Source organism: Apiotrichum porosum (assembly GCF_003942205.1).
Source record: "Apiotrichum porosum strain DSM 27194 chromosome Unknown scaffold_22, whole genome shotgun sequence".
In the NCBI taxonomy this organism is placed as follows: domain Eukaryota; kingdom Fungi; phylum Basidiomycota; class Tremellomycetes; order Trichosporonales; family Trichosporonaceae; genus Apiotrichum; species Apiotrichum porosum.
The window spans coordinates 136,798-150,783 of record NW_021167129.1 but is presented as its reverse complement, the minus strand read 5'-3'; the positions used below and the strand labels follow the sequence as shown (position 1 = coordinate 150,783).

Below are 13,986 nucleotides of genomic sequence, written 5' to 3'. Positions count from 1 at the left end.
TTTTGCTTCTCTGTCCATGGAACATTGATGTCACAAGTGAGCAGTCACCCGGCGTCTTTGGACTTGGTCCCTGGTTCCTATCAAGATGTCATGGTGTGGCCAAAGTATGGCACATAAGGAAGACGCCACAAAGGTCGACAGTGATCCTCAAAGCCCCCAGACATTTGCAGCCACACAACCGCAACGCAAATGGACACCCACAGGGGAGTCACGAGGTTGACAACCTACCCGTGTGTACTTGGTTATCAGGCGCCTGTGTCCTCACTGGAATGGGGTTAACACTAATACGACCGACTACATCGACGCCGTGACAACGGGTGTTCCCCCCCACACAGATGTCAGATGTCAACGACCATTAATCGCGGAAAATGGCCACAGTGGTGCAGCAGTGGCCGTTTGTACACGACGGGAGGGAGTACAGACGTCGTCATGGATCCAAATTATATATTCAACCCCCCTCCTCTCCATGCAGGGAACGGGATCAAAGTGCAGGCGCGCGTTCCACGTGTGGTCTTGTCACGTGACCACCCACGTGGCTGGCTGCGGCTGTGGCCCGCAAGTAGCCGCCAAGCCGCCAGGTGTCACCATGTCACCGCCATTGGAGAGAGAGAGAGACCACACACTGGCCGTCAATTGGTGTCTCTCCCTCTTGTCCATCATCCTCACTCCCCTTGCCCCACCCCCCACATGATCACCCCAAGGCGACTACAGGCTCTGCGCAGCGTATCCTCCCGTGCTGCACAGAGCAGGTGCGGGAGGACGGGCGCTCCGCGAGCTATTTCCATCAACACCGCTGGCAAGACAAACGAGTATGACAACGCTCGAGTCATCGGCATGCCGCCTCCCGATGACGCCACCTCGTCTTCCTTGTCCAGTTCGTCCAGCCAGTCGCCAGAGTACGACTCTATCTACAGCTCCAGTGACCCCATCTACCAGTGGAGCTCTGCCTCGGCGTCAGATCAAAGCTCAAGCAATGGCTGGGCGGCGGGGGCAGCGAGCAGCGACTCGACCTTGGACGAGTCGAACCCCGCCGGACTGGCCGTGGCGCCCGTCCCTCTCCCGACACCAGCGTTAGCGACGCGTCGGCGCGTGAGACATCCGTTTGATTCTCACGCGTTCGTGTCACACCTGGAAAGGGCGTCACTGCCACTCCAGACGGCCAAGAACTTTATGGAGGGCGCGCGCGAGGTGCTCGTGGATCGAACAGAGCGCGTCACTGGCAACATGCTCAGCAGGGAGGAGCTCGATAACGTGGGTTGTTGTTATTGTTATGTTTTGGCTTCTAACATTGCCAGGAGGCCTACCTCTTCAAGGCTGCAATGTCCAAGCTCCGCACCGAGTTCAATGTACGCAACCGGAACACGGGCCAGGTGGCGCGCGACACTGTCGGCGCGCTGCGCCGCGAGCTGGAGCGCGTCGAACACAAGATGGCAGGCGACATGCAGGTGCTCAAACACGATGTCGAGCTGGACCTGAACAACCGCAAAGACGAGAACCGTAACGACAAGAAGAACCGGGACATTATGATCGAGGTGGGTAGTCTTAGTCTTGCCACGTCCAGTGTCAACAAACTGACAGTGCTGCAGGAGATCAATAGCCGTGCGACCATCTCGGTCGGTGACCTGCGCACGGAAATTGAGAGTGCAAAGTGGGAAGCGACCAGGCGAGCTATCGGTACGTCGTAAGGGAGCGTTCTTCGTGCTAACCTTTAGCCACCATTGTTACATTTGTGATTCTCGGTGTGGGTATTTCGACCATTGGCTGGCCATGGGATTGGGGGCAGACGGGGCCACATGGGCACAATCCACCACCACCACTACCTCAGCCCACACCTTCTGTACACCCACTACCCGCCATTGAGACGCGCGATGTGGGCGTGGGTACGGACGAAGACTTGTTCAAGGACGAGTACGCGGCTCGTATCGACAAGTTGCTGTCTTCGGTGCAGCCCGAGCCCAAGCCCAAGCCTAAACGCCGGCCGTCCAAGTCTGAGGTGTTTATCGACAGGATATAAACTACATAGAAAGACCATTTGTTGTCATAGATTGTATGCATAGCATAGCTATAGCTGTCGGGAACCTGTGGTGCGAGCGGTTTGGTTTGCCAGGGGCTGCTGTGGAGATCCGGCCGGCGCTTAGATTGGGTGCGTGTAACCGCGTGGTGCCGGACTTGGCCGGATTTCATCTGATGATCGCCCACGCGCTCCGTATCAAACTCCACAACCTTGGTATCGTTTCTTCTCTCCATTCAACATCTATCCAACACACCATGACCATCGCTAACGGAAACACCGAGCCCGCTCCTTCTGGCAGCAAGTTCCCCGCTCGCGCCCACGCTGCCAAGCTCGCCACAGAGCTCTCGCGCTTGCTTACCGAGGCGGACCGCGCTGGTGTGAGTCGCCACTGCTGAGAACAACCTTGTACGAGCGCGTCTGACGATTGCACAGGTCCACGCTGTCTTCCTCCAAGGTCTCCCGACGTCGTGCCGCGACGACACTGACCGCGAGCTGCCGTACCGTAAGTCCCAGGTGTGCTACCTTCAAGTGCTCAAGCTGACGCGCCGTCTCTGCTTATCTTGCCGCCTTGACACCTGTCTCCCTCATTGCCTTCGCCCTGCAGACCAAGAGGCCAACTTCAACTATCTCACTGGAGCCCACGATGTCCCCTCGACTTCGGTTCTGATCGTCTTCAAGCCCGGTGCCAATGAGCTCCACCACACCTTGTTCATTCCCCGTGCCGACCCGCTCGAGACCATGTGGTCTGTCGCGCCCCCCACGCTCGAGGATGCCGCCGGCCGTTTCGACACGGACAAGCTGGGCCACACGGACGAGCTCAAGGCTGCTCTCACTCCGCTCGCGGACGCCAGCGTGACCCTGCACACCCTCCCGCTCACGCACGACTTCCCTCCTCTCCCCCAGGACGTCCTCTCGCTCGCCGGAGCGTTCAAGCACCGTACCGACCTCCTCCGCGATGCGCTCCACGTTGCTCGTCTTACCAAGACCGAGGACGAGATTGACCTCATCCGCCGTGCCAACAAGATCACCTCTGGCGCCCACGAGGTTCTTATGCGCGAGCTCGGTCGCTTTGCTGCTCTGCGAGCCAAGACGGCCAATACCAACGTCAAGGAGGAGCGTACGGGTCACGAGACTCTGACCCAGTGGGAGGTGGAGAGCGAGGCCGATGCCGAGGCCCTCTTTGTGGCGACCTGCCGGCGCATGGGTGCCGAGCAGGCCTACCTCCCGATCTGCGCGTCCGGATCGCGCGCGAGCACGTTGCACTATGTCTGCAACGACCGCCTGTTCCCGTCCACGGCCAGGCCTCGTGCTCCTGGAGACACGACCTTCACGCCGCGCCGCCTTGCCCGTGGCTGCTGTGGCGACGTTGCAGACCACACGCACGAGACCCCGTCGCTCTCGCTGCACACGGGCTCGTTTGAGCCCCAGGTGCTCCTTGTCGATGCCGGCTGCGACTGGCACGGCTACGCGTCCGATGTGACGCGCACCATCCCCGTCGGCAACGGCGGCAAGTTTACGGAGCGTGCCGGCGAAATTTACGAGCTGGTCCTCAGGATGCAAAAGGTTAGCTTTTCGCCCACCTCTCAGGAGATACATAGCTAACCGTTCCAGGAATGCGAGGATCTCGTCCGTGTGGGTGCCCACTGGGACACGTTGCACCTGCACGCGCACAAGGTGCTCATTGACGGTTTCCTCAAGCTGGGTATTTTCAAGGGCACGCCCGAGGCTGTTCTCCAGTCGGGTATCTCGGCCCCCTTCTTCCCGCATGGTCTCGGGCACTCGCTGGGCCTCGACGTCCACGACTCGCTGCAGTACCTGCGCACCACCAAGGTCGACCTCCCCGAGACGTCGTCGTCGACCCCCGCCCACCTGTACGCGTACCTCCGTATCCGCGTGCCCCTGCGCGCCGGCATGGTCCTCACCGTCGAGCCTGGCTGCTACTTCCCCCCGCAGCTGCTCGACACGCACAAGGTCTGGGACTCGGAGTTTGTCGACCAGGAGGTGCTGAAAAAGTACCTTCCCGTCGGCGGTGTGCGTATCGAGGACGTGGTCGTGGTTCGCGAGGACGGCCCATGCGAAAACCTCACGACGGTCGGTCGTGAGCGCGCGTGGATCGAGGCGCGTTGCTCTGGCCAGTAGTTCGGTGACGAGGGCAGTCTTTGCAGTGTATCCGATGCAGCAGTGCGGAAGATGACGAGGGCGACTGGCAAACCCACACGACTGACCAGTGTTACCTCTGTGCCACACTTCACCTCGCCAGTCCGGTGAGGCGGTGGCCCTTCTTAGGTCTTCAGACTTCCACGAAGGCATGCGTGAGTGCCTCACCATTTCGAACGTACATGGCAAGCACCTCACGGGTCCCCCAACCCCGTCATTTGACTCTGAACGGTTGCACGCTGACTCTTGGGCACAGGAGGTCTTGAGAGGGAACAGGGGTGGGTATGTTCTAATTTTCTAATCGATTAGAAACGGGACAAGACATTTCCTAAAGGCCCGCCACCGTAACCTGGGAGGACCAGACAAAGAGACCGTAGGCATGCATTTTGACCGTTCGTCTCACACATCACACATCACAGACTACATATCACAGACCACATACCACAGGCTGCAGGCGACGACGACCGGTGAGCATGTACATCGTTGCTGCAGCACGCATTGCCTGTAATCTACGGGTGCAAGTGCAACTTGATCGCGTCGACACGTACCGCGTCGTGTGGCCCCATGGGAGCTTCATTTTCGGCGTATTTCCGTGCAGTGTATTTCTCCATACCCGCCCAAAGCCGAGCTGCGAGCATGTCACCACGTACCACCACCACCGCCACTGCTCTGCAAGCGACGGTCCCCGAAAAGGGGCTGTGACTGCGTAACACGACGGTCCCGGGCACAACAGTGGCCCCGGAATGCAAAGGTTGGGGGGACGGAGCCTCCACGGCGGGTCCCACTGCCAGCGTCCAGACGTCCCCACGGGTCCTCATCACGCGCGCCACCCGTGCCCCCGCCAGGTCTCACGTCTCGCCTATCGTTGGATCCCCGGGTCCCGGGTCGGTGCGAGCCAAGGTTTACGCAACACCAAACGTCGTTACCGGCGTTGCGTTAAACGGCACACCTGGTGTGTGACTTGTATGCGCGCGCGGGCGCGGCGCGTGGCTTCTTTCGCGTACGCCGGCATGCGGTCCGGCGCCCCGGGCGGTGGCTTGCTCGTACTTGCAGCACCTGCTGTGGCTTGCACTACGACGACGGCTGCAGTGGGAGGGACGGTCGGTGTCTCGGGCATGTCCGTCCCAGGCCGTCGTCGACATTGGTACATGGAGTGAGGGTCTTATGAACGGGGGCCCAGGCTGTGTGCAACAGACGGAGGCCTGTGTCGACGTCAGTGCTGGGTAAACCAAGTGGGCCAAGTGGGCCAAGTGGTCTTGTGTCCACGTGGGTGGTGGTGTTGGTGTTGGTGTTGGTGCAGAACAAGTTACATGCAGTCACAGACACGGATCGCGGTCTCTTTTGGTACACTGTGCCCCCCCTCGCCACTCGACTTGACCCGCGTACGCTGCTTCGGGCGAGCGCTCTGGCAGGGAGTGAGGGCATGAGATGGGGGAGGCAGGCCATTTAACAGCCTTTTTGGGCGAATTCTCTATGCTAAAATCAAACAAAGGTGACAGGGTGGAGGTGGTGATGCTCGAGATGGGAGAACGAACAAGCCGACAGATAGGTCGTGCCCACGGGTAGATATATGGGGTGTGGGCGTTGGATCAAGTTACGCGCGGCTGTGTGCGTGTGCGTGCGCGTGTGCATCGCACATTCACGGCCACGGCCGGTCGTGGCACACACTTGACGCTTAGACCTGGGAGGTGGCCTCGTGTGTGTGGCCGTCGGCGAGACGGTTGAGGCTCGAGCTCGAGTGGTTGGAGTGGATCGAGTGGGCGGACCCGCGACGGTCCCATGCTGGGCGCTTCTTGTAGTCGCGGAGCTCAAAGCCGAGGGCGGCAGCGGTCGAGTTGTGGTGCGAGAGATGCTCGGCATCGGCATCGTCGTGCGTGCGGTGGTCCTCTTCGTTGTTGTTGCTGCTGCTGTTTTGGCTGCGGTTCTCGTCGTCGTCCTGGCCGTTGGCAAAGCGCTCCTCGTCGTCGTCCTCTTCGTCTTCGTCCTCCAGAGGGTGCGGGGGAGGCGACGGTGACCGGCCACGGTGGCCGTGGTGGTGCGACACCTCCTCCATGTGCTGGAGCGACAGCGGCGGGGGTGATGGCGAGCGGCCACGACGGGGTGTCTCGTCGCCGTCTGTGGTCCCGGACATCTGGAGGGCACCCTGGCGAGGGCTGGCTGGCGCCGAGTGCGGCTCCTCCTCCTCGACAATGGCCGGTGCGACATCGACCATGGGGCCTGCGCGAGGTGAGACGGGGATTGCGCCTGTGCTGTCCGACCTGCCACGGCCCGTGACAGACGGGGTGGACGACGAGTTGGACGTCTGGCTCGTGTTGGACCCACGGCGGACCTTGCCCCACAGCTTCTTTGCGCCGCTGGACATGACCTGCCCGAGGTCGACAGCGTTGGCGTTGCTAGAAGAAAACGTCAGCGACGTGTGCCAAAAGGTGGGCGATCGGGTGTGCCGACCAGACAAAGGGAGGCACGTCGGCTGTTGCCGAAAAATGGTCACAGCTGGGCACACCCATGCGCCCCCGCGCCTCCAAGTTGCCGACGCGCAGCAACAAAGCGATGGGGACAAGAGGGCATAGAGCGTTGTGACGCCGTGCCAAGAGTGGGCGGCCGGGTGTGTGGGGAGGTGGGGGGGGAGGACCATGACTTACCCGTTCTTTGAGGCAAACTTCTGCTGGTACGCCTCCCATTCTGCGTCGGTCATCATGATCTTGCGGGTACCGTTGGCGCTCACGGTCGAGCCGCCAGCCACGGTACCCTGCGCAGTGAGCATGTTCTTGCGCGCCAGCACACCGAGCGTGATCGAGTTGCGACGACGGAGCTCGGGGGGCCTCTCGGGTAGTGAGCCAAAGCGGATCTTGGGCGACGCGCAGTACATGGACGACCTGGGAGTGCTGCCCCCAAATGACGACTCGGTCTCCTCGCAGAATGGGTCAGAGCTGGATGCAAAGGTCGACGCGTTGGACATTGCCGACGGCGACATGGAGGGGACGGTCGAGGTGGTGGTGAGCGACTCGTTGGACGAGTTGGACACGCCGCTGCCATCGACGGGGCCGCCTGCTGCTGGCTGGGCAGCGTCGGGGGGCCCAGCAGCAGGAGCTACCGCCGCAGCAAGTGGGACTCTCTGGAGGCCAGGACTGCTGACCGAGCGAACATTGGGAGGGGGGATGATTGGGGGGCCGACGGGGATGCCCTTTGCGTTGCATGGGCGGAGGATGGAGTGGGACGGCACGAGGGCTCTGGTTGGGGAACGGGATGGCGAGCGGGCGTTGTTGGCCGTGGAAGAGGAAGCTGTCGTGGTGGCCGGAGCGCCGGTGCCAGCAGCGCCGTTGGGGACGGGTGCAGCGGTAGCGGTGGCCACGGACATGGTGGTGGTGGTGGTGGTGGGGGAGAGAGCGGTGAGTGAGATGTGAATGAGAGTGATGGAGAGGAGCCAAAGAGGGATATGGGATTAAGGGCGAGACGCCTGTGGGATCGTGGGGGTGGGTGGTGGGTGGTCACCGAGGCCGACGGGGGTGGGGGGGTCAGTCCAACGCCATTTTCGGCCAATAACGGGTAATGCATACGCTGCGTCAGTCGTCGTGGTCGTTGTCGTCGTCTGTCTGTCTGCAGCAGTGGGGTTGTTCCTCGTTTGTCTCTTGCCCGCAACACAGAAAGCCTGCGTGCCGGACGACAAAAGAGACTGGTGCAAGTTGAGCGATATTCCCCCTTTTGGCGCCCACCCCCCATGTCGTCCTCGCCTATTTCCCTGGTGTGCGGTCGCCGCCTCCGTCATGCCGGTGGTGCCGGTCCCTGCCCCACCTCGCCCCGCCGCCGGTTCCCCCTGGGCAGCCCCCGCATGTGCAAGACGCAGCAGAGCATAGCAAAAACTCTAATGGGTCCCCCCACACAGCCCAGACGCGGTGACACATTTTTCGTGTGGTTTGAGGGAATTAATAGAGTTTTACGGCGTGCGTCTGCGGCGATCCCCGCGCGAAATGCCTGTAAATGATAATAATATTCATTTGTTATATTAGGCGATAATTCAGCCAGAACCACGTCCAACACACGTCAAAACGCAGCCCAGCCAGCCGTAGAATGGTTCAACTGCTGCAGCGTGCCTCGCACTCTCGCCGCTGGCCAGTCTGTCGCCATGGATCACACCCAGGCGGCGCGCATGGATCGCTCGCGGCGCCGCCGGACGTGTGTGGCCAAGGCCACGGCGGTGGCTTGGCCCACCCCCTTGGTGGAAAGGATAGTTGGAAAGCAAGTAACGCCAACTCCAGTAGTGCGAATGCCAGCAATGCCAACCAACCATTGCTCACAGCGAAAGAGAGCGAGGACACGCCGCGCTCCTCCTATACACTTGGCACGCAGAGGTGAGCGAATCGCCTCCAGAGTGGCTTCTCACTCTTGTGTTCACGATTCGATAAACGGCCGGCGCCGCATGGAAGGATTCCATACACTTGTCCAGACCCTGCCACCCCGCACTTGTCTCCAATCTGCAATTCGAAAATCACTCTCGCAGCGACCCTCGACACCCCTCACAGAAAGGGCAGATCTGCACCGGCTGACCAAAGCGCGACATCCCCTTCGTGACGGACGCACGCTGTACCGAGAGGGGATACGGGGCCAGGCGGACGGGCTCCCCCTCCCCCTCCTTCAGCCTGCAGGGGCCGCACAACTTTGCAACTTTGCAACGTTGCAGCACAGGGGCCAGGCGACGGGGGTGTGCGGGGTACGGCCGCCGGCACAGCGTCGTCTGGGCCCTGCGTCTCCTGCGTCTGCTTTTGCCCCACCGGAAATGGCTATAGCATGCGCGGGTACGTGGGTGGGTGGTCGTGTGAGCTCCGTGCCGCGAGTGACGACGAGGCCGTATGGACAGTGGCCACAGGGTGGAACTGGTCTGACAGGGAGGGGCAGCACCGGTGCGGCGTGCGACCGCCGCCGTCACATCGTTGGTCACTGCGTGGATGGCCTGCAGAACCGCAAGAGCTGCGTGCGTGTGCGTGCATGTATACGTCGAGTGCCAAGAACCCATCGTTTGCCTCGTCAAATGTGATTTATGGCCCCTCAGGAAAAAAAAAACGACGCGCGAGGGAATATTGTTGATCCGCCTCTACCGGCCGCTAGCTGCTGATGGCGATCACATAATCACAACCACAGAAAAACGCCAATGACCCAGCGGCCAGTATCCCCTGCGACATTCGTCAACGCTGTGCACTCACTCGGTGCATGGCCTGCATGGAGAGCGGAATGCCCTTTACAGGAGCCCGGTGTATGCATGCCCGGTGCGGCGTCCGCCGCATGCCATGCACCGGACGCTGGCTGGACGTCGTCGACCGCCGTGTCATGGAGCCAATGGAGCCACGCCGTTCACGGCCTAGTCCGAAGCGGTGCTCCCGGTGTGATTGGTAACCAGCGTTGAGCCGCCGCTGCTCGCGGCCGCCTGGTAGCTGGTTGGGTACTGAGCGAGCGCACATGCATCATCGTCGCCGTGGGCCGGATATGAGTCAGCACATATGAGGCGTCCACCTCGGGCGGCCTGGCAACGACGTCCTCGCCCTGCCGACGTCGACTGCAGCACCTCGCCCTTTCGGTGTCACGGCGTGCGTGTGTGGTGCATAGAGAGAACGCCTACGGCCACCCGGCCGTAGGTGTCTGCCTGTCCTGCCTGCTACGACCCCAATGGCCAATGAGGCGGTTTTGGGTCGCGAGGCAAGACGACAGGATAGGCTGCGTTCAACCCCTCTCGCCATCTCGTCACCGCCTGTCGTGGCCCCGCAAAGTGAGTCGCGGGATCGATTGCATCCGAGTATGGCGTACGAGGATGGGCGCTTTTGCTTTTGATAACCCCAGCGGTCCGCACTCTCGGTCCTGTGCCTACGCACTCACGCCTCGAGACTCGTCTTGTCAGTTATAGTGTATCTGGTCGCATCGCACAGCGATCATAATGCAGTATAGTATACCTCCGTTGTATATCTCCCTCTCTCTCTCCCTCTCCCAGTTGTAATATCACCGCCGGCGACACAGCACGGGACGGCGCGCACGCGTCGTCGGTAGTCTGCCGGCGGTGGCGGAGGATCGTGTCCTCAAAAGTCCTCGGTAGTTGTTGTCTCCAGTACATCCCTCGCCTCTGCTGCCCCCTTGATATTCCCCTCGTCGGCATGTGCGCGGCACAATGACCCTCGTCTCATGTGTCTAGTCGGTATATTACAGACGCTCGACTGGACCAGTGTCAGCTGGATCGCGCAACGTAGCCACGACAGTTGACTCACTCTGTGCGCACAAGAACGACTTTTCGTCATTAAACTGCTCGTCTGCGACTGTCAGTAAACATTCGCAAGGAGGAACCGCCAGGGGGCATCCAGACCTAACACTGTCTGCATTCTGGCCAACTCACCGTCCTTGTCGTTGTGAAAGTCCTTGAGGAAGATGAGCAGGCGTTCCTTGTTACGCTTGAGGATACGCGCAATCTCGGGTGGCTTGTTGGGGTTGGCCACAAAGACCTGGAGACGGGTCAGCGGAGCTCTTGTTCACACGACAGAGAACCCGGTAGCTGCCAGCAACCCACCTTGAACACATGGAACGCCTCAAACTGAATGTTCCTGCTGCGATCCCGCAAAAAGTTCATCATGAGCTTGAGGTTTGCCTCCGAGGCAATGTAACGGGTCATGATGGTGTAGTTTGCGCGGTCGAGGAGGATCTCGCCCAGGAGCTTGAGCGATTGCCTCTTGGTCACATAGTTGTTGGACATGATCAGGGTGTTGTACATGGCAAAGAACTGGATAGCGTGTTGTCAGTCGGTGATTCCTCGATGGCTTCAGGCATCGCAGTAGCCAAGATCTTACTCACCCGGTCATAGTTCTGGTCCAGGTACTGAGCCACCATGGGCTTGTGCTTTGTGAGCGTCTCCTTCATGTTGGCAAACGCATCACACGAGATGCCAAACGTTGCGTCCTCGATGTATGTGGGGAACGTGTAGAACCTGCACATTAGCCTGGGGCCGACAGGTCATTACCCACTGGTCCGAGTACAGCAAGATCTTTGCCAGAGGCTCGTATCGCAGCATCTCCTTGAGAATCATACCCGTGTTGAGGGCCACCTCTGGGTCGGCATACCTGGTTGTGTCAGCACGGGTGGAAGGGAACGACTCTCCGCCGGCAAGCACATGCTCTCCCACGCAGACGTCTGGGTAGCTGGGACCATGCATGGGATGCGCGCATGTCCCAGTCACGCAAAGACAGCCAAAGCGGCCAGTGGCCAGTGGCGATGCGGGGTTCGAAACCCTCCCTGTCCGGGACCCCGACATTCTCGCTCTTGTCCGTACGGCGCGCCACGCACACACCACCCAACTCACCCTTTCAGTGTGGTGAAGATGATTTCGGGCTTGTTGACCATGAGCTCGACGGTGGGGAGACGGGTGCCGATGGTACGCCTCAGGAGGGTGTTGAAGATGTGTCCCACGTCCTTTCGGGCCTCAAACTCGAGCTTGGGCATGTGCGAGACTAGGTGTGCGAGCAGGTCGGTGTTGTACACCTCGTTGGCCACCGCCGTCACCATTTCGGGTGTGCTGTCCGCATCACCCTCGCCGCACAGGCTCGCCTTGATGGCGAATATCAAGCGGGAGCACTCTTCTGTGACCTGGCCAAAAGTGTCAGTAGACTGAACGGGTCCGTGTAGGCTGTGGAGGGGCGGGGGGGGGGGGGGGGGAGGAAAGGGTGTTGGGCTGCACGAGCCAACCCGTCCGATGGGAACGGAGTGACATGGCAAGTCGTGTCCACCCAAGGGAGAGGCGTGATGGCAAGGACGCGGGCGCGCACGATGCACTTGGGACGGGGGACGCACTTTCTTCTTGGCCTCTGACGAGCCGGGTCCGTCCAGTCGCGACATGTAGTCGCGCAGCAGGCGGACACTCTCGACTGGGGAGCGTGTCTTGGTGCGGTTGAAGAAGTTCATTGTGGAGAGGGTGGTGGGGGATAAGGAGAAGCAGGAGGAGAGGAGTGACGAGTTTTGCTAGGCAGGGGGAGGACAAGTGTGACTGTGGTAGCAGGCGGGATGGGCCGGCTGGGCGGGAAGCGCGACTGTTGTGAAGTGATGAGTGTGCCAGTGTGTGTGTTGGCCTGTGTGTTGTAGCCGATGTGCCTCTCAAAGGCCCCGGGATTTCGGGTAGCGGTGGTTGTGGGGAATGGGAGCGACGGAGACAAGAGGTATGCGAGTGTGTATATGTATGCTTGTGAGAGAGAGAGAGCGAGAGCGAGAGAGATTGATAACAGAAGGAGCGACAGAGAGGGAAGGGGTGTTACTTGTTGCGTTGTTGTATTTGTATTTGTGTGTCTTCCCCCCCGCTGAAACACCACCCAGGCGCGGGCCAGCCACCCCAGACGTCTTTATATATATCCCGTCCCCTCACTTTACGCGCCACCCAACGTGCACACACCTGCGCGTCATGCATCTCGATAGTGGGTTCTTCTCTTCTATACCGTCCTCACCGTCTCCCACCATGGACAATTCTCCAACGTACGCTCTCACCCTCCTCCATTATCTCTCTCGTGAACTGACCCCCACAGTGCCCTCTTTGAAAATTACGACGAGGACCTCGCCACCCTCGTCGCTTCCATCAACGGCAAGCTCGCCGATGTGCGCGGCCTCAAGGGCGGTGCGTTAAAGTGTTCCCTCTGGACCACATAGGCTGACACGCATGTTTAGAACCGCGCAAGGCCTTCTTGAAGAAGATTGCCGACGAGCTCGATGAGGCCGACGAGACGGTACGTCTGCTGTGAGGGAAGGGAGGACTGGAGGGAAGGCGGTGACAAGCCGCTGGGACGGCCACATGCGCGCCGGGACCGTGGCGATGGGCAGAACGCTGGCCAGCTGGTATCTACCACAGTGATAGCTGGATCGGGTCCCTTGGCATTATGCCGCAGGGTACAGCTATATACTTGTCCGCGGTCTCTGGCTGTCGACAGCTGCGGTCATTCGCCATCGGTCATCGCCGCCGCGCCATGCGATGCCCCCATGTCCCCGATGGTGGTCACCCACCCACGACCTCGGCGTACCAGCCTCCAGCTACTTGCCGCGCTTCTGCTCCTCCACTGCGTTCCCAGCTGACAGCCGCACAGATTGCGCAAATGGACGTCGAGATCCCGTCCATGCCCGTCTCGATCCGCAAGACGTTCACCGACCGCCTGGCCACGTCCAAGTCTGCCGTGGACAAGGCCAAGCGCGGCGCCCGCGACGCCCGCGCCGAGACACAGCGCCAGGAACTGCTCTCGTCGGGCCGTACGTCGACCGACGACCCATACTTTGACGGTACCGGCAGCGGCGACGAGGCGACGGCGTTTTCGACGCGCACGCGCCTGCTGGCCGGCACCGAGGCGCTGTCCGACTCGTCGCGCCGCCTCGACAATGCGCACCGCATCGCCCTCGAGACCGAGGACGTCGGTACCGATATCCTGCGCAACCTCCGCGGACAGAGGGAGCAGATTGAGCATACCCGCGACTCGCTCACGCGCGCCGATGGCAGCATCGACCGGGCGGCAGGCACCCTCAAGAAGATGATTTACAAGTGGGTGTAGCAGGACAACGGATGTACAGAGGTACAGAGGGCGGCGGCGGCGGCGGCGCGTACTCTGCCAGGCCAGAACGCAAGAATACAAGAACACACAGCCGCGCCCGCCTCTCCCCCCTGCCTGCCGTGCGTCGGCCCGCACCACCCAGGCTAACGCTCCCGCGCAGGATGTACCAGCAAAAAGTCGTCACGGGCGCCATCATCGCCGTCCTCGTCGCCCTCATCCTGCTGGTCCTCTACTCCAAGTTTGCCTAAGCAGAGCAGCGACCGCGCA

The 13,986-nt window shown here is 60.9% G+C and overlaps 4 protein-coding genes across 4 annotated transcripts; 2 read left to right on the top strand and 2 right to left on the bottom strand.

Annotated features, from left to right (window-relative positions):
* Positions 1-687: 687 nt before the first annotated feature.
* On the top strand, positions 688-4,153 carry EHS24_005429 (uncharacterized protein; the record flags this gene model as incomplete). The annotated part of the gene is made up of 7 exons (XM_028620953.1): positions 688-1,251; positions 1,296-1,532; positions 1,587-1,674; positions 1,713-1,995; positions 2,058-2,391; positions 2,447-3,577; positions 3,626-4,153. 7 exons carry the CDS (start codon positions 688-690, stop codon positions 4,151-4,153), a joined length of 3,165 nt encoding a protein of 1,054 aa, XP_028471828.1.
* A 1,693-nt stretch (positions 4,154-5,846) lies between these two features.
* On the bottom strand, positions 5,847-7,529 carry EHS24_005428 (uncharacterized protein; the record flags this gene model as incomplete). Its single annotated transcript, XM_028620952.1, has 2 exons — positions 5,847-6,564; positions 6,814-7,529. The coding sequence occupies 2 exons, from the start codon at positions 7,527-7,529 to the stop codon at positions 5,847-5,849; spliced, it is 1,434 nt and encodes a 477-aa protein (XP_028471827.1).
* Positions 7,530-10,354: 2,825 nt separating this feature from the next.
* On the bottom strand, positions 10,355-12,100 carry EHS24_005427 (uncharacterized protein; the record flags this gene model as incomplete). The annotated part of the gene is made up of 8 exons (XM_028620951.1): positions 10,355-10,368; positions 10,420-10,461; positions 10,545-10,650; positions 10,716-10,925; positions 10,997-11,129; positions 11,167-11,262; positions 11,502-11,785; positions 11,990-12,100. 8 exons carry the CDS (start codon positions 12,098-12,100, stop codon positions 10,355-10,357), a joined length of 996 nt encoding a protein of 331 aa, XP_028471826.1.
* Positions 12,101-12,644: 544 nt separating this feature from the next.
* On the top strand, positions 12,645-13,967 carry EHS24_005426 (uncharacterized protein; the record flags this gene model as incomplete). Its single annotated transcript, XM_028620950.1, has 5 exons — positions 12,645-12,661; positions 12,712-12,800; positions 12,851-12,909; positions 13,069-13,709; positions 13,880-13,967. The coding sequence occupies 5 exons, from the start codon at positions 12,645-12,647 to the stop codon at positions 13,965-13,967; spliced, it is 894 nt and encodes a 297-aa protein (XP_028471825.1).
* Between the last annotated feature and the right edge of the window lie 19 nt (positions 13,968-13,986).